This window comes from Accipiter gentilis, chromosome 9 (assembly GCF_929443795.1).
Source record: "Accipiter gentilis chromosome 9, bAccGen1.1, whole genome shotgun sequence".
NCBI classification, from domain to species: Eukaryota; Metazoa; Chordata; class Aves; order Accipitriformes; family Accipitridae; genus Astur; species Astur gentilis.
The window spans coordinates 21,567,604-21,595,104 of record NC_064888.1 but is presented as its reverse complement, the minus strand read 5'-3'; the positions used below and the strand labels follow the sequence as shown (position 1 = coordinate 21,595,104).

General features: G+C 41.6%; 1 protein-coding gene across 5 annotated transcripts in view; it reads right to left on the bottom strand.

The window, feature by feature from the left end:
* Window positions 1-27,501, bottom strand: part of GBF1 (golgi brefeldin A resistant guanine nucleotide exchange factor 1) — a 110,197-nt gene that overhangs the window by 11,869 nt on the left and 70,827 nt on the right. For 2 of the 5 annotated variants that reach the window (XM_049810948.1, XM_049810949.1), the window contains exons 8-26: window positions 27,263-27,317; window positions 24,378-24,413; window positions 19,366-19,501; window positions 16,813-17,042; window positions 15,694-15,862; window positions 15,303-15,514; window positions 14,578-14,676; window positions 13,961-14,155; window positions 13,406-13,592; window positions 12,810-12,950; window positions 12,182-12,270; window positions 8,815-9,017; window positions 8,236-8,359; window positions 7,804-7,929; window positions 7,118-7,200; window positions 4,698-4,934; window positions 3,674-3,767; window positions 637-813; window positions 78-142 (exon numbers count right to left, since the gene is read on the bottom strand). In XM_049810948.1, the coding sequence (XP_049666905.1) occupies window positions 78-142; window positions 637-813; window positions 3,674-3,767; window positions 4,698-4,934; window positions 7,118-7,200; window positions 7,804-7,929; window positions 8,236-8,359; window positions 8,815-9,017; window positions 12,182-12,270; window positions 12,810-12,950; window positions 13,406-13,592; window positions 13,961-14,155; window positions 14,578-14,676; window positions 15,303-15,514; window positions 15,694-15,862; window positions 16,813-17,042; window positions 19,366-19,501; window positions 24,378-24,413; window positions 27,263-27,317 (2,658 nt within the window). Of the gene's footprint in view, window positions 1-77; window positions 143-636; window positions 814-3,673; window positions 3,768-4,697; window positions 4,935-7,117; window positions 7,201-7,803; window positions 7,930-8,235; window positions 8,360-8,814; window positions 9,018-12,181; window positions 12,271-12,809; window positions 12,951-13,405; window positions 13,593-13,960; window positions 14,156-14,577; window positions 14,677-15,302; window positions 15,515-15,693; window positions 15,863-16,812; window positions 17,043-19,365; window positions 19,502-21,710; window positions 23,402-24,377; window positions 24,414-27,262; window positions 27,318-27,501 lie in introns of those variants that run through there. The other 3 variants (XM_049810950.1, XM_049810952.1, XM_049810951.1) reach the window with 2 other exon arrangements.

Sequence of the window (27,501 nt, the reverse complement as noted above, 5' to 3'; positions counted from 1 at the left end):
CAGTGAGAAAACAAGAAATCATATTATTCTCCAGCTTTGGTAGAAAAAGGAATGCCTGGGCCATTTACAGCACTCACCGGTTAGATGGTGTCTCCTCACGTTGCAGATAGATTTTGCCATTAGGATCCACAAAGTCTTCAACCTGGAAGACAGACCAGAACATGTATATGATCAATTGTCTACTTCTTTGTAGCCTTCCCCCCCAACCCCATAACATTTCACTTAGTGATGAAACACTACACCCAAGCACCCATGTGTAGGCAGTCAACCCCAGCTCTTCACCCCCTCAACCCTTCAGTAAAGTGTCACCCCCACCTGGCAATACCAATGCTATGCTCTAATACTTCACATGTAAGCATGTCCCTCTCCTGCACAATACTCAAAATCCGTTCAAGTAAAATGAATGCTGGAATTTCTCAAATCCAACAAAAAGTAAAACGAGAAAAAAAATGAAACCCTAAGAAAGAAGCTGGAGCCTGCACATAACTCAAACACCCTCTGCAGGCTTTCTAGCTCTGTACACACTTTACCAAAGCCATGCCTTTGCAAGAGAGCTCTCCTCTTTGAACTGCTTCTGTGAAAAGGTGGCTTCTCACTCCCCTACTCTTCAGTTACCCATGGGCCAGCTATTATTACCTCCACCATGGCCTTGGGCAGCAGCTCTGCTCGGAAAAGCTGTAGCATGGCCTCCATGATGTTTTTCCAGCCCTCCCGCAGAATGTCACCGTGGCGATGGGCCAAGTGAAACACAGTCTTTGCTGCAATATGGGCCTTGGGATTACTTCCAAAAACAGTGGGCAGGTTCTCAATAGACTGCAGGAAAGAAGAGGGGGTGGCAATCAGTCAGCAAGAGATGTTTTCTTTTCAACACAAATTAGGGCAGACTGTTCGGAACTGGTTACGGGAAAGACAACAATTCTGTGTACGATGCTTGGATGACTCCTCAGCTCATATTCACTTTGCACAAAACCAAGGAAAAGATGCTTTGCCTGATACAAGCTGAATCACTGAACCACCTAGACATAAGCTCTCCAAGAATGACAACAATACAGAACATTTTGAAAATGCTTGCTGAAAACTCACTAATACTAATTTATTCTGCTATGGGAACTCATTCCAGGATGAAAGCCTTCTACAAAAAGTAAATCTCCTCTGGAAGCAGCAATTACTCTGCTTTACTATTAGAGAAGGAAACTATGGCCAAAAGCATTACTGACTTGCAAAGCTACTCCTACCACTACTTAACAGCAAGATTCAAAGTAAGAGTGATGAACCCTGACATACAGTCTCTGCCAATAATTGCTGGATCACAATTCCTCATAATCTGTTCAACACACCCACAGCTCTTCAAAATACAGAAAGTGTGCTAAGTCATTTAAACCAATCAAGTATATGCTGCCAAAACAAGAAAAAAACCTAGCAACCATGTGAGCTAGTATCAGATACTGTAACATCCTCCATGTTTCTGCAGTTACTTAAGCTCACTGCAATGTTCCTTTTGACAAGGGATGGGGTTTGCCGTTCTCTTGCTTATACGGACAAAAGCCATGTTTATTCCTCATGAAGAAAGGACAGAGAAGACAGGAGATAGGATGGATTGAAAATGTGGCTCTTCCAATCTCAGACCTCAAGTTCAGAAAAACTAGCTTTTGCTTCAGCCAGACTGCTGGCAAAACTATTATTAAAATGGGTCTTTGATCTAGAGGTGAACTCCATTAGAAGTGCCAATCTGGAAGTTGGGCAGAGATGTGACAACCAATTTGTTTTTTCTGTTGTTGCTAGGGGGAAAACACATGAATACATACATCACTGAAATCTCAGAGTGCAAACAACAATATGCCCGGTTTTGCATTGTGGCAGTAAGCCACAACCACTGAATTAAAACACACAGGGGTTTTGCTACTACTTATACACTGAGTCAGTATGTGTCTTAACTGTGGATCAAGAAGTCTGGCACTCACTCTTCTTAAATCACTTAATTCCCCTCCACGTTCCTTTCCATTCCTCTTCTTTCAACCAAAGTGGCCGAGCAATTGCAGTGCTTGAAGAGGCTGCCTGATCACCAGGATGATCTGACCTGGGAATTCACTAGCTGCTAAGTGACACTTTGATGTTCTTCCCTTGCTTTCTAACAGTTGCTCTTTGTTTTTGTCTCCCCTGCCCCTGAAGACAGCTCCTCCTTCTCTCCTTCCACCAGACAGTCTCTCAAATATTTGTTCAGTTGCCATATTCCACTACTGTCTCCAAGCCTTACAGGAATTTAGGACAGCAGAAAGTAATTGGTGTACTTGGAATCTGACCAAAGACAAGAACTCACAGCTTTCTTCAAATCCAGAAGTCCCTGATTCTATGTCATCACCAAAAGACATGCTTGCTTAATTTACACAGACCTTGGACTGCTCCAGATTCCAGTCTCACAACTAGATGGGATGCAGCTGGCAACAGCTTGTGCCTCTGAGGGCTTACTCTAGTTGCTTCTACTATGTAAATCTGTGTCAAATAGTTGTTTCATGGCAGACATTCCTCTGCTTGTGTTATCTATTGGTTGTCTCAAGGTTTGGTATGCCTGAAGAGGATCAAGTATTTAACCTTTACTGTTGTATGCTGTAAAGGAAGAGGGAATCCAAAGCTTGGGATTCCTTTGCCTTTTAATAGTCAACCTGGTACCTTTATGCTGCTACCAGTGCCAGAATGGAAGTGATAAAAAACACCCAGTCCAAACAATTCCATTTCCATTAACTGAATTTGGAGGACCATTCCCTTTCTGCTATCCCTTCAAGGGATTTAAAAAAAAATCACCTGTCTTGGCCTTTATACTCCCATGCTTTCAGCCTTGAATCATCTTTTTTCCCTTTTTTGTACATGTGGCAATTCTATTCTGCTCACTGTGGGTCTTGCACTGGTTCTCAGAGCAATGCTGTGAGATTCTTTGCAAATTCTGACCCTTTAAAGGATTTGCTGTCATCTTCTCCTTAGCACAAAGCATGGTCTGCCACACACTGTCTTATCAAACACCTTGGGAAAAACAGGCTGATGCTGTAACACAAACAGATTTGGGCAAAAAAAAGCTTACACCAACCACTGCACCTTGAATTTATTCTCACAGTACAATCCACAGAAACAGTCTTTAGGGCTTGCCAAAAGTGGGGCTAACAGCTGATCTTATTACCAGACTTCACACACCAACCAACAATTCAAAGCATTTGTTTTTGTAACCCCTTTATGCTGGGTGGATGCACAGCCCCTACACTTTGGAAGAACAGCTCACAAAACAGTCCCTCTTGGCACCATATATGCCCCATAACTAAATATTCAATAGCTGAAATGCATAAACTTGCTTGGGATCGTGGATGATCACTGTCTTGATCACAGAGGGATCTAAGTCTCCTCAGATAAAGTAGGTGGAATAAACACTTCTACATCACAGCATTCTGCTCTGCACAAACTGCCACTTGTGAGTGAGTAGAAAGAAATTTGCATACTTGAACTTGTCCTGTGGAAGTCCTACCTCACTACACACTCTTCATTGCCTCCTCCAGAAAACTCTGGGCAGGGGCTGATAGATATCTACAGTTACTGTGATAACTAAAATAAGCAAGTATTACTGCTTAACAATGGAAGAGAGCTCTGATATGCTAAAAGCCATGCTTCTTTCCCCTCCTTGCAAACTTACCTCGCTGCTGAGGGCTGTAAACTTGCAGAGAGAAATTATGAGATTGTCAAACACATCACTAAGGCCATAGTGAGCAGAAATCATTGCACATTTTCTGAGGAAAGAAAAAAAACAGAAAACAATGTAATAAGTCAGCACAGACAAGTCTGTCTACAGGACAGCAAATCAGAGAGCCTCTCTGTTGACATTTTAGACCTTCCTCTCCACCCATTCATAGAGTGCTGATGTATAGAATTCTACTATTATCCCTCAAATAATCTCAGTCCTCATCCATAGATTCTGATATTTGTCTGTGCTGATGCAAGGATCACTTTCAAGAAGTGAGTCTAAACAGACAGACCACTTGCACCTGAGCCAATATAATTAATCTCCTGTCTTGACATAAGAAAGAGAGCTGCTGAGATTGGTGGTAGTGTTGAAGGTCTAGTTTCCAAAAGATCATGGCTACAGCAGTATATTAACAAAGCTTTAAAACTATGCTTAAGGCATCATTTTGTCTGGATCTAAGAATGACCAAAGATCGTTCCAATACATTTTCTCACAGATAGCAAGTTTTTTGAATACTGGTCATCTGGCAAAGAAAAAAAGAAAAAAAAAGTCCCCCATCCCATTCAGCCACAGCTATGGCCTCACACACGAGAGGTTTTGTTCATATACAGGGATTGTGCCAGCATCACTGTGCAAGTTAAGAGTGACTTTTTCCCCTCACTTCTAAGCAGCACAGTTATGTCAGCAGGTCTTTTAAATGTAAGCAGGCTGAAGTTTAAAAATACATACCCCAGGCACTTTGATTTATTACAACACAGCAGTCAAGCCAAACAGTGAGCAGCAACGAAGAGAGGCCAAGATGGGATGAATCAATACAAATGACAGAACAAAGCTAGAGGACTGTAGGTCACAATAAAATGCTCTTCAACTGCTAGGAAAAGTAACAGTTGATATTCACTGTATTGTCTCTAGCAGATAAACAGGAGACAATGGCCACACTTTAACTCTCCTGGGTCTTCATGAATGCAAGAGTTACCTGAAACCAGAGATAGCTTTCTGGATGATTGTTTCTTCTAAGCTCTTGTCAAAAACGTAAGAAAGTGCTGCAATAGTTGGCCCCCACGTCATGGTGAACAGATCATGGTCATAGCTTCCGGGAGGCACATGGAGAAATATTCCTTCATCAGTGGCACCACGATGTAGCAGGACATTCCAGATATAGTTTTCCTTCACCAGGCCCGTCTGTTCTTCTGGCATCACTATCTCATCATTTCTACAAGGGAGGAAGGCAGAAAGGTTGAATTTTTCATTCTGAGCCAAACCTAACATTTACACAGTGCCTTTCATTACATGGTCCCAAAGCTAAGCAATACCTACTCTGGAGTGATTTTGCCAGCTCCAGAAACATTCCGTTTTCCTAGACCTGCCTGCTTCTGCTGCCCCTCTTTGATATCATGGATATCACGTCTGGTGTGTCCCAGCATCAACTGTGTAAGGGTAGTATTGAAGAAGCAGCTACCTAACACAACAAGTACAAAATGCAATACATACTGCAGTTAAATGATGGGAAATTTTGGACAGCACACTGGCATAGCTTCACTTCCCCATCCCAACTCTCATCCTGTTAGAGTGCTCTGCATATCTCATTATTCCCAGATTAAAAAAAAAAAATAAAATTGTTGTACCACTGCAGTCAACAGTAGGCATGAGTACTATGCCAAAGTCAAATAAGAGAAAGCCAAGTAGTGCAAAATTAAAGCTAAATCAAGAAACCAAATGCATGATGGGTGATTCATAACCAGAGTACCACAGCTCCTTACTCTAACTTGATTAAAGCTATACAATAATAAAATAATTATGATTAATGCCAAGTAGTACTTGCAATCCCAGATTAAAATATATCAAGCCTAAATACATACTCCCTAGACTTGGGTAACATCGCATAAGAGAGAACCCTCTCCAAATGACCAACTAATTGAACAAGAGTCTCAAATCTACTAAGAATAGTAGATTGCAGCCAATCTGAAAAGTAGAGGTCTTTCTGCAACAATCAAAAAATAACATGCTTCAGTTGCCAAACGAGCAATTTTCATGTGCTAAAAACAACTATAAAAAAAACCCTCTTGATTTATGCATAAGAAATAAGCTCTTCCCAGTTTCAGGTGCCTGCATATTTTGACAAGAGCAGTCATTACTGAGATTATACAGGAAAATATGTTTGCACTCAATAGCGTATTTTTTCTAAGAACCCATTATTTGATTAGACTGAAGAAAGTGAATGGGTTTACTTGAAAAGCCTCAGGAAATTAAACTGTGCTCAAAAGTGAAATGCTGAGATCCTGAAGAGACCATGCACTGCTCTGTACAGATTACAGTGATTTTTTTCTTCCCCCTAATAATACAAATAAAGCAAACGGTTCCTCAATCTCATCTATGACACTGGGGCAATCTATCCAAGATGGAGCAATACTGAAATGATACCAATTGTTTTAGCCATAGAACATACTGAAAAAGCTGAAGTATCTGATGAAGGGAGAATAAGGGGGAATAGACTGGGACAGAGGCACTGCATAACTGAGAGATATGAGGATATTCTCAGGGTACTACTCAACACATTAAGAACACCCTCAGGGGAGAGAGGCCAATCAAAACTAGAGCTCTATGTGAAAGCCAGAGCTACTTATGAATTTCTAGATGTTTAGTACAGGCAGCATCCCCACCTTCCCAGAGAAGGCTCAAAAGGGAGGGAGGGTCAGCCTTATCACACCGCCCTGCTTCCAGCCCGAGCCACTGCCTGCCACAGATTGTCTCCTCGGAGATGTAATCCTCTCAGCTTCAAATTGGCTGGGCCTGGATTTACTGATAGGCTAGACTTCTGAGCTATTATTAAAGCTCCCTGCCCAGAGCTAGTCTGTGCACAAAAGGGCCTCAGCCACCAGGAATTCTCCTCAAATACCAGTCAGTGTGCCAAGAGCCTCAGGGGTAGCAGAAGAGATTGGTGCAGACAGCAACCTCATATGAAGAGCTCAAAAGCAGAACATAAGAAACTGAGACCTGGACATGCTATGTCAGGGCACCAGTGCTGTCTTGGGGACAAGATACTATCTCTAGCAATACATAAAAAGTTCTGAAGAAGTCTAAAGGCCTGGTCTGGAGAACAGAGCCGCCTTAGATGCAGCATTTCACATGTGCTGGTCTTGCTCAGCCATTTTTTTTACATGTTGATGAAAGTAATGTGTTTTTTAATTTTAGCTTAAGCTCTGTGGATTAAAATACCATGGCAAGAATCCAAAGATACAAATCTAGTGCAATCACTGTGACAGGCTTGTTACCACAGCCCCACAGGCAAACAGACACATGATCGGTGAGTCTCTCTCCGTACTCTCCAGAGGTCTCACAGACCAAACAATTCTAGTTTGCTCTCTGCATACAAGCAGTTGACAGGTTGATTCTTACTTGATGGCATGGTACATGTCTTCTAATATGTCCTGTTCAAAGTCTTTGCCTCCATTCACACCTTTCAGGTTCTTCCGAAATTCCTGAAAAAAGTTACACCAATGTTAATTCCTAGTATCTCCAGCTTTAACTGCCTGGCTAGGATCAGTACTCAGCTTGTTTTTCATGGTACCAGAAGCAGATTTTCCTGTGTTCTTCAACATGCAGCCTCAAAGTTCAAAGACTAAATGCTATTCTTTATGGCAGTAGCGTGCAGCAATCCCTGTCTCTGCTCACAAGGAAAGAACAGAGACACAACATACACATCCTTAGCTGAGGCTGGACATCATGGAATGACAGGTCTGTACCACTACACTGACACTCACAGGACTTGAACTCTCTAGAAGCCCACAGTGGTTCAATAACCTTCTCATTCTTACTATGTCTTAGGATACAGTTTGCTCACACAGACACAAGCCTCTTGATAAACTGGGCAAGTTGTCTGCTAAGCTTGTTAATTCTTCAGACTGCCCCTTGTCCACAGCTCCTCTCTCCAACTGTACTCAACTTTAGTGCTGCACACGAGCTTATTGTGTGCATGAGTGATGAATGCCAGGGAAAAAAAGAGAATGCCACTGAGAAAAAAACCAGGTACTACATTGCCGTCAAAACCAGAGAAGACAGGTGCCTACAGTGTTAACACCCACCTCCAGAGTCATTGGGACATTCTGTTTGCGGACATTATGGTTGTGCTGGTCAGTGTTCAGCATAATGACTGCATAGGCCAGGGCAAAGCAGGCATCACTATTAGCAAATGGGGATCCATTTGATTTCTGAAAGGCAAATGTATGCACAGATTAGTCCTACAGGAACAGTGATATCAGTAACCCAAGACAGCCATTTTCCTACCCATGGTACCAAATCATCTCTGGGACAAACAAAAATCCCAGGCTCTGGCTCCAGCTTCCAAAAAGCACCCTGGAAATCTATGTGCTACTGCCATCTCCTACAAAACAACAGCTGCTGCCTGCAGGGCACAGTAAGCTTATCATAGGCAATTTGATCTGACACGTCCATCATGGCAAGCAGATGCACAAGAAAGAATGCAGTTTTGAGCTTTCTGCCCACCAAGTACACACCCTCCAATGTTCTGTGAAGGCTTCCAACAGTCTCTGGATTACCGGCGCCTCTCCTGGTAATCTGAAAGCCTCTAGATAAAGCCGTAAAGCTTCATCCAGCCTTAAACCTTGGAAGCTGAAAGTCCTGCGAGAAGAATGAAATGCAGTGAGGAAATGAAACAGGATGGGAAAGGTAGGATAAACTTACTGACTACAATCTTGTTTGTTTCAGCATCAGAATACTAGATTTCACAGAGAACAGACAGTGAAGAGGGGAGGGTGAGAAGAAATATATCATTAACATGCAAAAACCAATAAAAGAGAGTCAACAGTCCTACAGGTGATTATGTGTGTAATCATCTCTCCAGTCTTCACAGATACTGGCCCTACTGGAAGGAGCTTGAGTATCATACTATCATAGGTATCTAAGGTATTACCATATGCAAGAGGTGCATAGAATTAAGGCACGGTGCTACACAGAGAACCAAGCAATACAAATCCAATGTCTCCAGGAACTACTTTTCTACTGCTTTTTTCATCACTGAACTCTTTTTTAACTTTCACCTCTTTCTGAATTAAGAGATACAGAAAGATACTCACCCCACAAAGCTTTCCAGCAAGTCTATGTTCTTACGGTCACTCACAAACTCCCCAATCATCTTTTTGTCCAGGCGAGGATTTTCCCGTAGCCACCTGGCCACCTCGTTGTTGTCGATGGGGGTGGCAAGAAGGTTCTTCTCCTGCAGAAACTGTATACCTTTCTTTGGCTTTTGGTTGAACTGCTCTGTGCCGGTTATCAGGAGCTGAAGGAGACATTCTGATAATTACAAGCTTGAAGTGCATTTCTTGCTTTAGATTGTTCTTGGCATTTGAACCAAAAGCAAAAGTATAAAATAGATCAACCTCAGCATGATCAAGTTTATTGTACTGTGTAAATCCATCAAGAAGGCTAACCAAGGCCAGAAAACCTGCATTTCATCACAAGGATTCACCATCAAATAATACTGGATAGAGCAAGCATGAGCTGCTGTCTTTGAAAAGCTTTGACATTTCACCAAGCAATTAGCACTGCTAACTCAAATGCCTCACCTGCTCTAGTATGTAAACAGAGCAGAGGAAGATCTCTGATGAACTCCAGACGTGTGGCAAGATCAACTCTACCCAGTTACAACAGCAGCACTGCTCCATGCCCTCTTCTGTCCCCTTTGGCTCCAGGCTCTCGTACGCTACCTCAGTGCCAGGAGACATGCAGCAAGAACCCTTGGCACTCATTGAGCAGGTGCAAGGAAGAAGTGCTGCAAAAGCTTAAACTAAGAACCAGAAAACATTCTGCTAGTGAAACATAGTCCCAGGAACATTCGGTATTTCAGCATGACAAGGGTATCTGTAGGCTTGTAAGAGCAGGTACATTTTTGGCTTTGAAGGGAAGTCAACTACTCTGCCCTGCTTGATTCTCATTTTAGGGAACTAGACTGTACCACAGTCATGGTGTAATAAAACACCTGACTAAGAAAGGGTTAACTGGATGTTCTTGGTGGTGTTCAGAAAAACCAAAAGCACAAACAACTGTATGAACTTTACTAAGGCACCAGAATAAATGTCAGGTCCCTGTTAGCTCCTATCACGATCAAACTGCTAGCAATGACCTAGTGAACTAAATTCGTGACCATCATGATTACTAGCTCCCCTGGGTTTCTCAGTGCCTCAGAAGCCACCAGCCCTCTGCTCTGCTTCCCCTGCCTGTGTGAACATCCTCAAATTGCAGTGAAACACAGACCCTGAAATAGCATGGAGTGCACAAGGACCCTGTGAGGGCATAACAAAATAATAACCAAGTGCTGCCCTGGCCTGAAGGGACTGTATGACACTAACAGCATTTCTGTTCAGCTGTAAATCCTGTAACCCAAGCCCTAGGGTATTCTATGGACTGGTTATACTTCTTAAGACCATCTGAAAGGAGACCAGACTGCTGGCAGCTTGCACTGCATTTATAATCATGTCAGTCCCATGCTTCTGAGCTTCTGTTCATTGCCTTTGGAAACATCAAAGAAGACTTTCCATTTGATGCATAATTTGTTTTCTGCTATTATTTAGCTTTTCTCCTCCTTCCAGCTGTGGTAATGTTTAGTACTTCAGAGGTTAAAGGAAGCAGAACGTGCTGGTGCCATGTCAGCATCAACATCACTTAAGCTGAATGTTTTGTGTGCCCTGTTTACATGCTCAGGATGAAACCATTAGCAGATTCAAGGTGAGGAAAGGGTTTTCCCTGGGCAAACTAACAGATTTATGAACACCCTTCTGCCCTCTGCTGTAGTGTAAGGCACCGCCCTTTTTCTAGGACTGCCTGGAACTTTAAGGAACTCTCAGCCACTCACAATGCTCTTCATTTCTTCTAACCTTGTTTTCCAGCACAGTAAAGCTGAAGTATTATCAGAGGTTTTCTGTTAGAACAGTAGAAGCACTATGCAAGCTCCCTTCTCAACAATGGACTTTCACACAAAGTCCATCAGCAAAGCTGCCATGAAAGCTAGATTTAATGCAAAGCAAAGGGTTACAAATGAAATATTAACTAAATCAATATTCATTTCTTAGAAATTAGCTAATGCCAAAACTTGGTGGTTCCTTTGAAGACTGTGCAGACAATCACTTCCGCCCACTGTCCTTGTGGCTCGGGAAGCCAGTTAGCATTATCCCACTGCAGCACTGTGTTGTAGGTAAAGAACCAAGTTCCTAAGTACTGCAGCAGACTTCCTAGAGAGAAACCAATGATTTAAATTACATTCAGATCCAGACTGCCAGAACAGATCACAAAGCGCAGATTAGTATGGCAGTAAAAAGAGATCTGTTGTACTTTCTTCAGTATTTCTGTTTAAATAAGTTTAAACTAATATGACCACCACTCCCACATAATAATGTAAAATAAAACCACCTATGCTGCAGAGAGAGGTCAGAAGCCTTTTAGGTAGAAATCAAAAACCTTTCTCTTTACCACCAATTAATTGTTCAAAGACATTAATTTCTTTTTCCAATGTATCATCTGGCTCCTTACCCCGCCACTCATGTTTCATCCAGAATACATGCCATTTTCATATTGAAATTTAGTAATCTCTCAATTCCCAAATAACCTAACTACCTCATGTATATGTTGTGCAAAGAGAGCAAAATCTGTACAAAGAACATCTGTGAATGAAAAAAAACAACAACACAACCAAAAAAACCCAGTCCCATGTAACACATAGGGACTTTAGATATCATATTCATCCACTGTCTCTGGAGGTGAACAAGCAGAACAGTACTTGATGTTTGACACAGGACAGGAGATAAGTACAAAGCCATCAGCATGGAGCACTTTTGTCAACACTAGACATAGACTGGAACCACTCAGGGAATGGAAAAGCTGTACAAAGTTCAGAGTGTTACATGGATTAATGAGATTCAAAGAAACAGACCTATAGGCAAAGAATGGCTTTTTGTCCATTGTCCATGGCGCTTTGTCCACACAGGACAATCTTTTCAGTCATCCTTATGATAAACAAACATGGGAATAAAAAAATTGGAATAGCAGGCTAGACTGTTAATTTCTACCACAGGCCTCTCGGTATGCTCCCCATTTACAGCTTTGATAAGAGTAGGGAACTTGTCCTTTTTGATCAAAGTACCTTATTATCTCCATACAATGCAACTAGATCCAGCAACTTCCCCACCCAGAATCAGATGGACATAGCTTACAAATTGTGCCACAAAGTTTCCCCAACACCTCTTGCAACTTTTAGCACAACTAAACCAGAACAGATAATAATCACTGCTGTCTCTGCAGTGTAGCAGGATTTCCAGTGACTATTTAATTCTTATCAGCAGAGACCAGAACTCAAAATTTCTGAGATATGACCAGTCATGCAAAGCCCACATGGGATGGAAAACAAGGAGAACACTCAAAGATCCATTTGTAGTATATTCCAAATCATACCTTCTTTTTTTTCTTAATCTGCATAAGTTCTTGAGGGCTTGGAAGGATACAAGAAAATCGAGTAGGCTTCCTGGGGATACTTTTCTCAGCTAGAAGGACAAAGCGTCATTACAGTCAAACTTATCCTCAGAGTGGTACTCAGCCCACTGTAGTGTCCCATTGTAACTTTCAGTCATGGAGTTTTGCTCCAATGTGCTGCCCTGCAAATGGCAGTCACACTCCTACTATTCAATTACTACATTCCTCCCACCCACATTTTCTTCAGCATAATTGCTTAGTAGCTTCTTGTCCTGGACAATTTCACACATCCACAAGATTTAATTTTCTGGCTGGAATCACTGATCCCCTGGACAGCCCTTGACTACCTTAAAAATACTAAGCACTGGTATGAATTTAACTCACTTTTTCCCCAAAGTGACCCACCAGATCTAACTCCCTCCCAGAAGAAATGCAACAGTTAGTAGGCATATATAGCACACATATAATAAACAAATATCCACCACATACTCTTCCCAGTTTTGAACACACAATAGCTACAGTGGTCTACAGTATAGCAAGACCAGTCAGCAAATGTCAGGACCATTCTCAGTAGATACACAGAGTGTCAGGGTACCACAGCGACCATTACCTGCCTCACTTCCTCCTTCCAATTCCACGCAGCCCTCCTTCATCTGATCAGCCATAAGGCACCCACTGGTGGGAGGACATGCCCCAGCTGGCTCTGAGACTGCACTGGAAGATTTTCCCTCACTGAGTACCCTCTCATTATCTGTATAAGTTTAAAAAAAAAAAAAAGAAGAAAAACAAAAATAAAAAAAAACAACCCACACATAAACAAACCCATAAGCCAAGGAAAGAGCTATCAACAGAGAAATAATGAACTGATAACTCTAAACTCAACATGTGCTTATTCAAAGGAGTTTCCCCCAGTAACTGTGTTTCCTCAGTATTTTGTCTAGATGAATTTCATGGCACACCCTCCTTCTGTTGTGACTGCCAGTCTTGACATGGCCTTTATATAAAGCTTCACGAGGGGCACATTTTAATATCTGTAAATTTTACAAATATCAAGGTTATTAACTTAAGTGTGTAGTTACAAAACATGCAACATGAAGACTGAAAACATATATTTAAGGAGCTTACTACGTCAGCTACCAAAACAAGATCTGCAAGTTTAGCACAAGGCTAAGCTTAATATCAAAAAATCAAAGAAAGGGGTCTTACTATTGCTTGTTTCTTTGGTGCTGCTCATGGTTTCTGGGCTGGATTTGACAACTTCCTTCTCTTGTTGATGTATGTTACTCAGCACTTTGGCCTGGCAATGTGCCTCAGTGCTATCTATCACTGTCAGCAACGCTTCCAGAGACAGCAGATGGACAGTATAGAGCTGTCCAGAAACCGGGAAGGCATTCTGGGAAATAAAACATAAGTATTAGTCAACTTTCATGCCACTTTCGCTGTAATGGGGGAAGGCAGTTTCCCCCACAGCTTGAGGAAGCCTGAAGCATACAACAGAAGACCCTAAACTTTTCACACAAAGCCTTCTAGCATATACTTAATGGTTTGTCTGCTCTGACATTATTAAAGCATCATGGCTATTCTTTTTTCTTCTACTTCCAAATGTTAAATGGCCACCTTCATCTCTACAGACCACTCCCATTATTAAGTTCTGCATCTGCACTAACCCTTGTTCTGAGTTACTGGCTTCCCCTTCGGCACCCCGCTGCTCCCTCCCTCCAGCCCGCTGAGGCCGGCAGCCCCCGGCCCGCGTTTCAGCACCTTGGAGAGCAGCTTGGTGAGCTCCTCGAAGACGTTGGCACAGTAGTAGTCACAGTCATAGTTAATGTAGAGCTCTGTCACAAAACTGGGAATCCTCCACAGCTGAACAATGGCTTCCAAAGCCATCTCCTTCATTTCATAGGGCATCTTTGGGTTTTCCACAGTGATTATTTCCATCAGCTTCTTGACATACATCTGGCAGAAACACAGGGCAGCTCAGTTTAAGGAAAGAAAAAAAAAAAGCAGGACAGTGAATAGCTTCGAGGACTACAGAAATAGATTTAAAGGCTTCATCTTCCCACATGACACTCCATCTTAATTGATGGCTCATTCTGAAGGAGGTTGTAAAAAGGTTTCAAATAGTTCTACCATTCAGTGCACCTGGACTTACCATTCTAAAGAAAGAGTATGAAGGCAAGCAGTGCAGTACACCAGTCTCAAAGACATTTTATTATCCAACAAGAAAAGGCCTACACAAAGCCTACCCATAACTCACCGAGTCATTTATACAAAGGTAAATTAATATTTAGACTATATCTTACTGCCTAGCTATATGCATTTAACTGAAGCCCAATAAACTATTACTAGGCACCCAGTGATACTCAAAAAAAACTCACCTCCAGCTGGAATTTCAGGTGCTCTCTCATGCTCTCAAAGAGAAGAAAGCACACCCTGAGGGAGGTAGCATACAGATTGAGCCGTTCAACACTCAGCAGCTAAACAAGAGACAAAAAAAACCCTTTTAAGAATTACAAAGGCTAGTCATTATGTCCTGTAAGTAGCAGTACTGTGTCACCTGCAACACCCTTGAGATACACATATTGTCTCCCATAGCACAGGTATTTAAAAAAACCAACCTCCTGGTCTTGCTTTTTGCTAGCAAGGATGAAAATACTAAATTGCCTTCTGCTTGTAACACTTTTCCTACTACAACTTTGTTCTTTTGCCAAGTCCACATATCCTCTTAGGGGAGAAGGAATTTGGGAGAAGACCTGCCTGAGATGGCCTTTGTGCAATTAATAGCTTGGTACTCTGAAGGTTCTGCCTACAACTAAGCTGGTAACTTGTATCCATAATTACCTCAAAACCAATTATATTGAAACACCCTGTTATCTCACAGTAATAGTTCATTCAAATCACCTTCTTGGCCCTGGTCTGAAGAAAATAGCACATGGCTGTTTCACTGCTGCAATTCAGAGCTCTCACTGCAATGCAGCAGAGAGCTTATTTGAAGACTGAGACCTGCCAAACCTCAGAATACTAAATTCCAACAGACTCTTTGATGTAAATTAATATCTGACTCCCCAGTGACATATGCTATGCTAGCATAAGCCAAACTCACTTGAAATAGATGCCGGCACAACTCCTCCTTCACAAGTCCCAAGAGGGGCTGGCAGTTTGCAATGGGTGCTGACTCCAGGGCAACAGTTAGCAGCTGCAGCCCCATGTGGATCATCACCTCAGAGTTGTGGCGGTCATGAGGGTTGGTGAGTGAGATAAGAAAGCGGAACAGTTCTCTAATACATGGTAGCCCATATGGAACCAGTGCTGCTCCTAAAGGAAAAAGAGATTAGCACTCAACTTTGCTTTTGCTTTTTGCAGGTGCCCAGCAAGTGTTACAAATGAAATTGTTACAGACCCACTGAGGAACAGGATTTATCACCCTCTTAGCAGAAAATAAAACAGAATAGTGGAAAGGAGAAAGGACTTTAACAACATTTCCCACCTCTCACCTTCTTTTTGGGAAGACTGAGTAAAACGTACACCTCGGGGATTTACATAGTCCATGTCATGAACTGAGGCAGAGTCAGAATGTTCTGCTACAGATGTGCACTCCTCTAGGACCTCAGGGATAGACTCAACAGAAGCTGACTGGATCTTCCCCTCCCTCAGACTTTCATTCTTCATTGGTATCAGTAATTTGAGAATGAAAGAAGCAAAACATGAGTTAACAAGCACTAGACAAGCTAAAAAAAAAAACGCTTACTTGCTCATGGTTAATTCAGAACTATTAAAACTACACAGGTCACTAATGGAAGAGGAGCAGGAAAACAAAGTTTAAGAGAAAAGAGCGCCTATAGATAATCTGCAGCCCTCTCTGCCCTTTCACTTCCAAATAGTTCTTATCTATTTTACATAATTCTAGGTTGCAAGACTGAAGACTTTGAAGATAATCCTATAACCTGTCAGTTCTTACTGCCCCTGAGGTTAGGATTTGGCTCATTTTTTAGTTTTAAACGTTACATAATTTCAGCACACTGTTTCTATCTACGCCTTCCTAGCATTTCTACCATCCAAAATATCTGCAGCTCTGAAAGGCTCCCTGTAGCTCTAATCCATGCTCTCAACAGTATACTGTTGCAGGGGAAGCACAGACAACTCTGAGGAAAATTTACTGACAAAGGCCTTTGTTCAGGTTTGTTATATTTCACAGCAACAGCAATGCACATGCACAAACATCAACAGCTGAATTTCCACAAACTCAAGTAAAATAGTTCACTGAAGATAATTAAATGAGTTGTGCAGATTTCCACTGTGTTTCCCTCTAACAGTTTCTCCTTTAATTAAGGTAAATGGTACTGGCAGGAGTACAATTAGCTACGTAAGTGCATTGTTGGGCTGCAGTTATCATTTCTGAGCCAATGGGGAAGGTCTCAAGCAAAAACAAAGAATGAATGTTTGTGAATTTACAAGTCATTTATAGCAAAGAATGTTTCATTCCGACCCTAAGCTTTGAAATATAATATATACCTTGTGACCAAAAAGAGAGACAGAAAGAGAGTAAGTGTGCTAAACCCACAACTGATTACGCTGGGAGTTGGAACTTTTCTTTGCAAGTTATATCCATATACCTGGAGTTCCGGCTGATTTTGATTTTCAGTGACTTTGGCCTCACATGAAGGGATTCCTGCATTAAGACCCAAAGAAGCAACTTGGTCCAAGTCTGTCAGGTCTTCCTTGGAGGTAGTCTGTGAGGACAACTCCAAACCACTGTCTGTAGCAGGGCTGACTGCAGATGAAACATTTTCTGAGCTCCCAGAGGAGCTGGGAGAAGGAGCATCTATGAAAGTAACCCCGCTTGCTGATGAGAAACAGAAGCAAAAAGATCAGTACTATTCTGTCCCTCAACCACAAATCCATTCACTGAATACAGCAACAAAGAATTACTGTGATCACTACTTCTCACTACAGATGACCTCAGATCACATTAACATAGAGAAGGTAGATAAACTAAGCTCTTTTTTGCTAGGTATTAATGAATTAAATAGATGAACTAGCAGTTCTCCAAATTAAAACACAATAGTTGGAATCTAACAGACTCAACAAATAAAGTAATTCACACAGTTAGATAAAGGGTGCAGAGAGTTTCTGTAATTAAGAAGGAATCCAAAAATAGTCTGAAAGGTGTACTTTACTTCTTGATACAATGACACAACCACTTCAAAGACTTGCATCAAGAATTAGTCATTCCTTCAAAGTGAGAATTTTAACTTAATTGGAAGGCAAGACCTATTTCTTTAATTCTCCCTAAACAAACGGAATTGCAATAGAATTCATATGGGTCTGAAATGGAGCAGTGAAGGACTTTTACTATTTCTAAATATAAGACAATGCTCCAAGAATCTAAATTTTCCTTCAGAAGAAACTCATGTATTTGCAGCTCTCATGGTTCTGAGGAGAACTTGAAAAACATAAAACAAATATTTAAAAAAGAGCACATATACTGCAGGGCACAGCAACAAAGGCACAAAGCAGACTTATGTTATGAAATGTGAATGTACACATGTGAAATGTGTATGGTTTTGCACAGTGGTGTTTTATTGCTGACTTGATTTTTGGAAATGTCTTAAATAAGTAGCAGGACGTTACTTGATTTTTAAGAAGTGTAACAGAATACATGATCAATTTTGCAATCTTCTTTACCTGGTAAGCCAGGATTCTGGCCTAAAAAGCACATTAATACATTACCTAGCACTTCAAGGTCAGAGTTAATGACATGCTTTGTAACACAATTCAACTTTCTCTCTAAAATGGGAAGTTTTATACAGGAGTTATAATGCTGTTTCACAGAATTTAATACCTATTTGAAAACTTGAATATAATCATGATTTGTATAGAGATAAGTTCTCATCTGGAAGGATGTTCTGAGTTATATGCAATTCCATCACATTTAATATTTCCTTAGTTTTCACCAATCATGCTGTTGTGTAGAAACACACTTGGGATCGTTCACACTACACTGAATAGTTTCCTGTGACAGAATAAGTGTCAGAACCAGGTATTTTACACAGCTGTCGTTTCTATTTTCCTGTCTACTTCCTTTCACTGTTAATGTTTATGTCTGAGCCATCAAAATTCACAGTGCACAAGAAATAGAGTACTTTGCAGCCAGAGGGACTCATTTATCCAAAGAAGAAGTTAAAACCAGTTGTAACTATTTAGTCTACTCCTATACAACAATAGCGTATGGAAGCCCCCCAACATTATATTCTTGAGCTTGCAGCTCAAGTCACATACTGTGTCACTTCTGCACGTTGAATCAAAGCATGTGAAAAAGGATTCATGTGTATACCCATTAGTTTCCTGTGCACAATCCCCTTTTGCTTTTGTTCCCTCTACTTTTTTCCCTACATAACTCTTCATGCCTTCTTACCATATCAAGACCTCTGTTCTTCCCATAACAGTCGTAAGTGCACCCCGTATTTCCCTGTCCCTTAATGAGTATAGCCTTTTATTCAAATTTCATGGACTGTGCATGCACACTTTCAGTCTTTACATTTGTAGTAAGAGATCTGTTCATTCATCCTTCCTTTATACCTAGGTTTCTGCACATCCCTCAGTTCTACCTTTATATTCTCCCCAGTCACACTTTGCTCTTCCCTCATTACCACCACACCCACACCCTTTGGTATACCCTTCAGGAACACAGGAAAGAATACGTCACGTAAGTCAGCAATCTCCCACTGCAGGAAACCTTCTCCCCAGCTCCGTTCCCCTTTGCTCTCTTGCCAGTGTTCTTGTTCTCTATCTCTTCCATGTACTTGCTGCGCCCTCCAACTCCTCTGCATCACATGGCTGCCTGTAACCTCAGCCACCTCTCCAGATCCCCATTCCCTTTTGTACAAACTACCCCTGTAAGGCATGCTGAAGCCAGAGAAACGCTGTCAAGTTAGCCACAGGACCATGCTTTCCTCCATCAATATGTATTCCATCTCCTTCAAACTCTTTCTCCTGGACCTGAAAAGCTATGATATGCTTTGTTGCTATAGTCACTGAGAACTAATATAAGAAAAAAAAAAAAATCTAATGCAAACCAACATGTTAAGAGAAATGAAATAAAAACAGATTCCAAAACAACTCTAGAACAGATGCTGTCTGGTCTCTGGAAACAGATTTCAACTTACCTGTGGTGTTACTAGCACTGGCTGCTGGTTGTTCTGGCCCAGAAGAGACCTTAGTTACATGGCGAGGAGGCCTTGGTGATCTCTTCTGCTTTTTCCATTTTGATGATTCGCTCATTCCTCCAGCTCTCATTTTCAGCTGAAAACCAATAATCATTAAGAATCTCAGTATAGCAAAACCACATAGCACAATGGATTACACAAGCTGTCTCAAAACCCTCAAAGTCAGGCAACAGCATCTAAATATATCACACAAATTAATCAGCACCTCAAAGTCATGCAAACCAGCCCCTGACTCCCCACTACCCACATATTAGCCAATACTCCACACCTGAATCAAGGGACAATTTACTGCAGTTACTCTGCTATAATATATCAATTATCACAGCACTCCCTCTTTCCTACCAATAACTCCTAGCTTTGCTTTAGGATAAAGAATCCTCTTAGACCTACAGGCACATCTCAAACCTCTTCACTTTTGCCAATGTTTCCAGACTTCTAAAGGGCATCAATTAAAGTATATAAGCAAGTACTAGTTAGGTTTGACATTCAATTAAAATTTCACCATCTATACATGAAGGCTGAGAATGAAGCCTGAGCACCCAGTCCCATTGCCTCAATTCACTCTTCATCTTTGTAACAATGCCGTGTTCACTTCCCTCCAGGTATCTTTCACTATTAACAAGTGTTTCTCTAACACTTCACTCACTCCTGGTGCACAACACATTGCAAATACCACCCTAGTGGTTTAGAAACAAACCATATTCTGCTTTCACCTGCCTTCTGTCATTATTCTTCTTCAGATCTAAATCTCATCTAACCCTTGACATCCTTCCTGACCAGGATCCTACTTCTAGTTCTTATACAGATCTTTGATAGGGCAAACAAGAACCACTGCAGGAGCAATGCAGACTGTATGTCACTTGCTGCAGTGTGCTGTTATTGCAGGCACGCACAGATGCTCCAGATCTTCCTAAAAACAATACAATATTCAGTCACATGGACAATGGCAACAGCAGACCTGAAACAGCTTGCTTCTAAAATAAGTTCCTTTAAGTGCAGGATTGCAGAGCTGCAGTCAGCTTTTCTGATGCTGTCAGACCTCTTCAATTTAGGGTGGAAAATTTAACCACTGAACAGGTACCTTATATGTACTGGAAACCATTCAGGAAGTCTCTGTACCAGTCCCTACTTTGTATTCTCCTTTGTAAATGTATCACTATTAAGTTATATTTTAGGCTACAGTATTCCTTATTTCTTATATCCCTAGCATCAAATTCTCTAGAAGACAGCCATACTCTTCAGTCTTTCTTCTTCTGCAACTTGCCTCCTTCCAGCTACTACTCTTCTTAAATGTCAATAAACCTTCTAGGTTCTGCTACTGGTTTTCCATCTCTTTCCCTTGTCCAGTTAGAATTCTAACTCACTGTACACTGCCCGTAATTTTTCTCATTTAAACAAATCTTGTGAAAATGTCATATCCCAGTGCAGTAAACCATTTGTGTAACTTTACTTTGCACCACAAATTCTATTTGATGACTAGTCCCCAAGTTTTAGCTATGCTAGTTTCCTTGTGCTTGTTAATTAACAACAGATTCAGAATTACTTTGCTCCTTGTTATTTCTTACAAATTTTGTAGCAAGAATCTCCATCTAAATGACAGCCACTGACAAATATTTCTGTGACAAGAGCACAGCTAAAAATAAAATTTTGTAATTTCAAAATGTTTTAAAATGCTTATGGATCACAATCCTTTCATGTAAAAATTGTCAGCTCTCTTATCTTTCTTACACATTGTTTCATAGGGCTCTATAAAATGTGTTATCTTTCATTCTTGCCAGTTCCTAATGTTTCACCTCTATTAGTTTCCCTTTCCATTTAAAAATCTCCCTAAGCCTTAAATATTACCAACAGTTTCACTCAAAGGCTTAAGCTGCTAATTAGACCATGTAGTTTTAGTTTACTTACCAAATATTCTACAAATAGCCATATTTATTTTTTCTCCCTTTTCAGTAACTTATAAAATAGAATCTGAAGACTTATGGTGCTGTGGTAGGTTGACTCTGGCTGGACACCAGGTGCCCACCAAAGCTGCTTTATCACTCGCCCTCCTCAACTGGACAGGGGAGAAAATGTAACAAAAGATTCGTGGGTTGAGATAAGGATAGGGAGAGATCACTCAGCAATTACCATCATGGGCAAAACAGACTCAACTTGTGGAAATCAGTTTAATTTTTTACCCACCAAATCAGAGTAGGATAATGAGAAAATACAAACTAAATCTTAAAACACCTTCCCCCCCCTCCCTCCGTCCTTCCCAGGCTTAACTTTACTCCTGAGTTCTTTACCTCCTCCCTGCCAGTGACACAGGGGGATGGGGAAATGGGGGTTGCGGTCAGTTCATCACACATTGTTTCTGCTGCTCCCTCCTCCTCAGGGGGAAGACTCCTCACACTCTTCCCCTGGTCCAGCATGGGGTCCCTCCCACAGGAGACGGTTCTCCATGAACTTGTCCAATGTAAGTCCTTCCCACAGGCTGCAGTTCTTCATGAACTGCTCCAGCATGGGTCCCTTCCACGGGCTGCAGTCCTTCAGGAACAGACTGCTCCAGTGTGGGTCCCCTGCGGGGTCACAAGTCCTGCCAGCAAACCTGCTCCAGTGTGGGCTCCTCTCTCCACGGGTCCACAGGTCCTGCCAGGAGCCTGCTCCAGTGCAGGCTTCGTATGGGGTCACAGCCTCCTTCGGGCATCCACCTGCTCTGGCGTGGGGTCCTCCACGAGCTGCAGGTGGATATCTGCTCCACCGTGGACCTCCATGGGCTGCAGGGAGACAGCCTGCCTCACCATGGTCTTCACCACAGGCTGCTCCAGCACCTGGAGCACCTCGTCCCCCTCCTTCACTGACCTGGGGGTCTGCAGAGTTGTTTGTTTCACATATTCTCACTCCTCTCTTCAGCTGCAGTTGCACAGCAGTTTTCTTTTCCCCCTTCTTAAATATGTTATCCCAGAGGCACTACCACTGTCACTGATGGGCTTGGCCTCGGCCAGCGGCAGGTCCATCTTGGAGCCAGCTGGCATTGGCTCTGTCAGACATGGGGGAAGCTTCCAGGAGCTTCTCAGAGAAGCCACCCACTCCCCCCCAACCTTGCCATGCAAACCCAGTGCAGGTTCATTGTATAAAAATACTTAAAGTAGGAAGGAAACCTGGAAGCATTAGGTGTTAAACCCAAGAAAGTCTGTTTCACATAGTTTCAAAATAACAGACTTTGCTTCTAGCTACTATGTCCTATTGCCATTATTTGCCAGGTAAAAAGTTACTTGCTAATAAAAATTGAGAGGCGGGGTGGGCGGCGGGGCACAGAATTGAATCAGCAAAATGGAGCCAAGATATTGCTATGAGCTAACTATGTTGGTTCCACTCCTTTTACCCTCAGTTATGCTCCTGAGAAACAGGTAACTTTTGAACCATCCTATCAGAAGGTTTAAGGTGACAATTTAATTACTGTTTCTGATCTCCCCTTTCACGCAACACCAAATACCACCTCAGTTCAACAGCAGCCCTTTCAAAAAAGCACTCTTCCTCAGACATAATACCCATTTTTAGTGATTGTCCTGTGCTTTGTATTACCTCCAAGATTCCACCTCTTGACGTTTCTAAGACATATGCCCATCTGTCATCATTTTGATAAACCTGTGCCATCTTTCACAGACTGAGTCACAACAGCTTCACATGGATGGGAAACCTTTTAGTCAGGCAAGCAAAAATACTCAGCTGATTTTTAAAGAACCCCAAACATTTAAACAAAGTATAAAGCTTTCAGACGAGAATCTAAGTTTATTTGGTGGTGGGTTTTTGGGGGTTTGGGGTTTTTTTTGGGGGGTGGGGGGAAGCATGAGGGAAGAGAAGGTTGGTGGGGTCTTTTGGGTTTTGGGCAGTGGGTGGGGGTGTCGACAATTTAACAAGCAGGCAAGATTACCCAGTAGGTCTTTTCCATCTCATACCATCCAGTATTCCACGCTCTACCTACAACTACCTCCCATATAATTTCCACCCCTCCACCCCCCTCTTTTTTTTTCCTTTTGCTATCTCATATAAATAAGAGATAGCAAACGACAATGACTGTTGCATAGCTTAAAAAAAAAAAATTGCAGAAGCACACAGAAATGCTAAATAGAAATGTTTCACCAGTGTCAAGGGGCTATATGTTATTTTAACAAACAAACTCTGAGTTTGGGAATTCTATAACAATACATGTATCAAAGGACAGCAAAGTGATATCTTTCATTTTGTACTGAATTAAAAGGTAACAATCCCAGGAATTCTTGCTTTTTATGTTATTATAAAAATGAAAAAAAAAAAAAAAAACAACCACTTGCACAATTTGTCTTTGACTAAAGGAACTATTTCTAATGGTTGTTGCCATTGCCTTCAATACTAAGGCATTTCCTGATTTTGCTAGAAAGCTTGGTTGCATTTTACCAGGCTGAGATTTTAAACCTAAGGTTGCCTTCTTGACTAAATGCTGCAGGTAAATGGTATTTAATATATCATCAAAACATCCTGAATTTTAAACATCATCTAAAACTCTCCTTCCCTCTCCAATGCTCAGTGATATTATAGTTGCATTAGTTTTCTAATTATCAATGTCCTTCAGATTAGATTAAGCTTGTACTTCCACAGTAAATACATCTCAAGTTAATATTTAAAAACCATTCTTTAGATATCAGAGTAGAGAAGGAGCTCAGAGCTACTATTTGTTCATCTTGGAACTCAGTATAGATTCCATTACGTTTATCTGAGTTACCTTTGCATAAAGAAACGTGTACACAAAATTGTAGAAGGAAAAAAAAACCAAAACAAACCCCAAAACCACAAGACTCCAAATGCTTCCTTTGATAGATGAGGTTTTAACAATAAAACTCCAGCTAAGGTCTATGAAGGTGAAGAAAAATGTAACACTACAAGATTCTTTTTCAAGGGTCCATGAGATCTCATTTTTCTACAAGACACCTTACCTGCACTCGTTTGTTTTTCCATAAGATACTGTAAGCCTCAAGAGAAAAGGGCAGGGGCCAATGATTAGTAACTAAAGTGATTATACTAAAACATGAGCTCATTGTAGATGCAGCATGGAACTGGTCAGCACACCAAGTAGCGTTCAAGACACAAAAGCATGCAGAGAGAACGCAGTCCATGATCCAAGTCCTGGAGACACCGATGCAGTCCAGTCATCTCACTTACCTACCCTCCTGTACCGCAAGAACTAATGAAGATTATCTGGTGAAGCTTATTTATGCATCTTAGGTAACTATGAACATAATCCACCCCCAAAATCTGTGAAAACTAAGATTTAGGTTCCTCCTAACTCCCACTGCAGAACCCAATATTTAGCTACAACATTTTCTACTGCAAAGGGAAACACTTCTTAGTCTTTTCTTCTACGTAACTCTGCATAAATCTGCGAGTCTCCAGCCACTGTCTTTCCAAACTATCCTGACCACAGACACAGGACAAAAGAATGGCAGGCGCATCTCTAAATGTTCTGTTCAGCTCCTTTTGGACCAAATAGTATTAATGGCAGACAAGAACCAAAGCTACATTAAGTTTATGAACCAACACAGAGAACTGAGAAGCGTCCCATCTAAGCTAGCTTCTCAGGGTTTCTATGATCATTCCAAAACCAACAACCTGCAGGCCTACAGTATTTCTTTATAAGTATTTTCTAGGGGAAGCAGCAGGGACTAACACATTTCATAATTCAGTCCAGCCCCATTCATCCCCCACTAGCAAATACTGTGCTGGGAACCATATTTAATTTCAGTGGAAACACAGCCAAGGATGTTGAAAATGTACAGCAGTCTCCTTCAAAAAAGCTTTAGAGAGCATTGAACTCTGTAGCCCTGTACCAAGTAATAAAGCTCAGAGATTCACCTTGAGTAAAACTGTTTAAGGCACGCTGGGTCAAGAGACTCCTCAGGTATGCTGCTTCGTCTATAAACAAGATCAACAGCTAGGACACACAACACTTGAGCCTTCAGAGAGCAATCTACATTTTTTATGTTTCCTTTCTTCAGCTTTTCACTGTCATAGAGGACTCAAATCCTGCCCACGCCCTCCCACTCCCTTCTTTCAGAGGATGTCGTGATGGTGTCTTAGGTGACACTCACCAAGACACTGAATGCTGCAGTAAAACAAGGGTCTCTCCCTCCCAAGCCTGCCGCAGCTGCAGCCACAACACTGCAAAGCAACCACTGCATGCACTGTCCCCAAAAGCCATGCTGTGTCAAATGAGTGGAGGGAAGATTTGCTGCACACAATGTAACTATCTCTCAGGTGGTGTTTACAAGAGAAGGAAGAGGGGAGTAAGGTAAGAAGGGAGAAGGGAGAGAGAGACCTTCAGGTTCTTAAAGAGCAATACCCTCTCTAATTGGTTCAGGGCTTTGGGCTGTTCCCCACTACTTAGCTCCAGTTTGTTGAGGAGACATGAAGAGATCTGTGAAAGATAGGCAAATGCATGGTTTAAACAAAGCAAAATAAACCCAAAGAATAACCTGGCGGAGTGCAAGGCTGCAGGGCAGACTCCTGGCATGCACAGTGAAGACACAGTACAAGGTAACTGCACAGATCAGACACAAGACAGAGCATCACTTAACCGAGCTGGGAGCAGCCATCACTTGATAAGGGTAGCCTTCCTGAATTCAAATTCACCTTCACATTACACCTTCTCTATACAGGCCATGACAAATTCCAATACCTGCAGTACATTAGCCTGACCTCTTTTAGCTTTCCTTAGGCCAGCCTACCATCATCACAAATCTTGCCATTTTTTTCCCACAGCAAGGGAAACAAGCAGTCATTATGTTACTACACAAGTAAGGCCCCAAGCTAGTTTCAGATTCCTACAAGTAAGCATTCAGTCTCTCAAATATACATTTACCCAATGTTGCCACTTTTTTCAACTCATTAAAAACAGACTGGAAGTTATAGTGTTATAAATAGTATATTCAGCATAAGTTCAAAGGTGGTTATTTCTTCTCCAGCACTCTTCTTCCCCTCCTGTTGCTCTCAGCAGTAGAATCCTGTATCTTTACTGACATTCTTTATATGGACTATAAATAATATATACGTATAGAAGTATATATGGAGTTCACCAAGTGGACCTCCCTCCACCTGAGAAATTATTACATTAATAACCATGTAAGGTTACATTTTTGATATTTGCCGTACTGAATCCAGCTGCTAAAAACCTCGCTGTACAGAGGGAGATGGTGGTGTTGAAAAAACCCGGAGCTTCCACCCTCAGAAAATTGTGCATTTAGGGAAAGGGAGAAAACGAACAGTCTGCTTTGATTTGGCTGCTAATAGAGATGGCATTGTCCATTTGAACTAAGGTTTTTGCTACAGAATGCTGCCCCTTCTAGAAGCCACCAAAGCTTTTCTACAATAGCCCAATTTCATGATGCTTTCATACTGTTTCACCAGCCTCAAAAAGTTTCCTGTCTACATAGGGAGAACTGGACAAATACATCCTCAGAGCTGAGTATTAGACCTGTAGTGAATGAAGAAAGATGAGAAAGAGGCTGGAGAGAGAGCAGGAGACAGTAAATGATCAGACATCACCACCACCAGGTCCCCCTTGCTGGGGTTTTCTAGCCCACAGCAGCTGATGGCTGTTCCCAGAATCCAGACCGACTCACTTAGGCAGTGGTATCATTAACAAGATTCACTACTGGACTATGGGGGCTTAATCCCAGAGAATTAATGAAGCTATGTTAAACATGCTCTTTCAGTGAACTAGGGACTTGCAGGAATGAAGAACACAAGTGTGAAAACAAACAACATTGAGACGAGTGCAAGCCCAAGACAAGAGCAGAACAGCCAACACAGTGCTGAGTCTTACCTTCTTCATGTTCGTTCCCATGTAGCTTTTAGGCTCTTCTTTAAACTGAGGCAATCTGAAAGACAAAGAACAAGCCAAAATACATAAGCTTTCTTGGGTTAACAAGAGGAGGAAAAAAAAATAGACTGGTCTTTCCAGTCATGCTGCAGATACTAGAAAATGAAAATTAGGTTTTCTCCACAAAAACAGACGCTCTTAGTTTCTTTTCCTGTCAAAATCTGCTAAGGGCAAAAAAACAA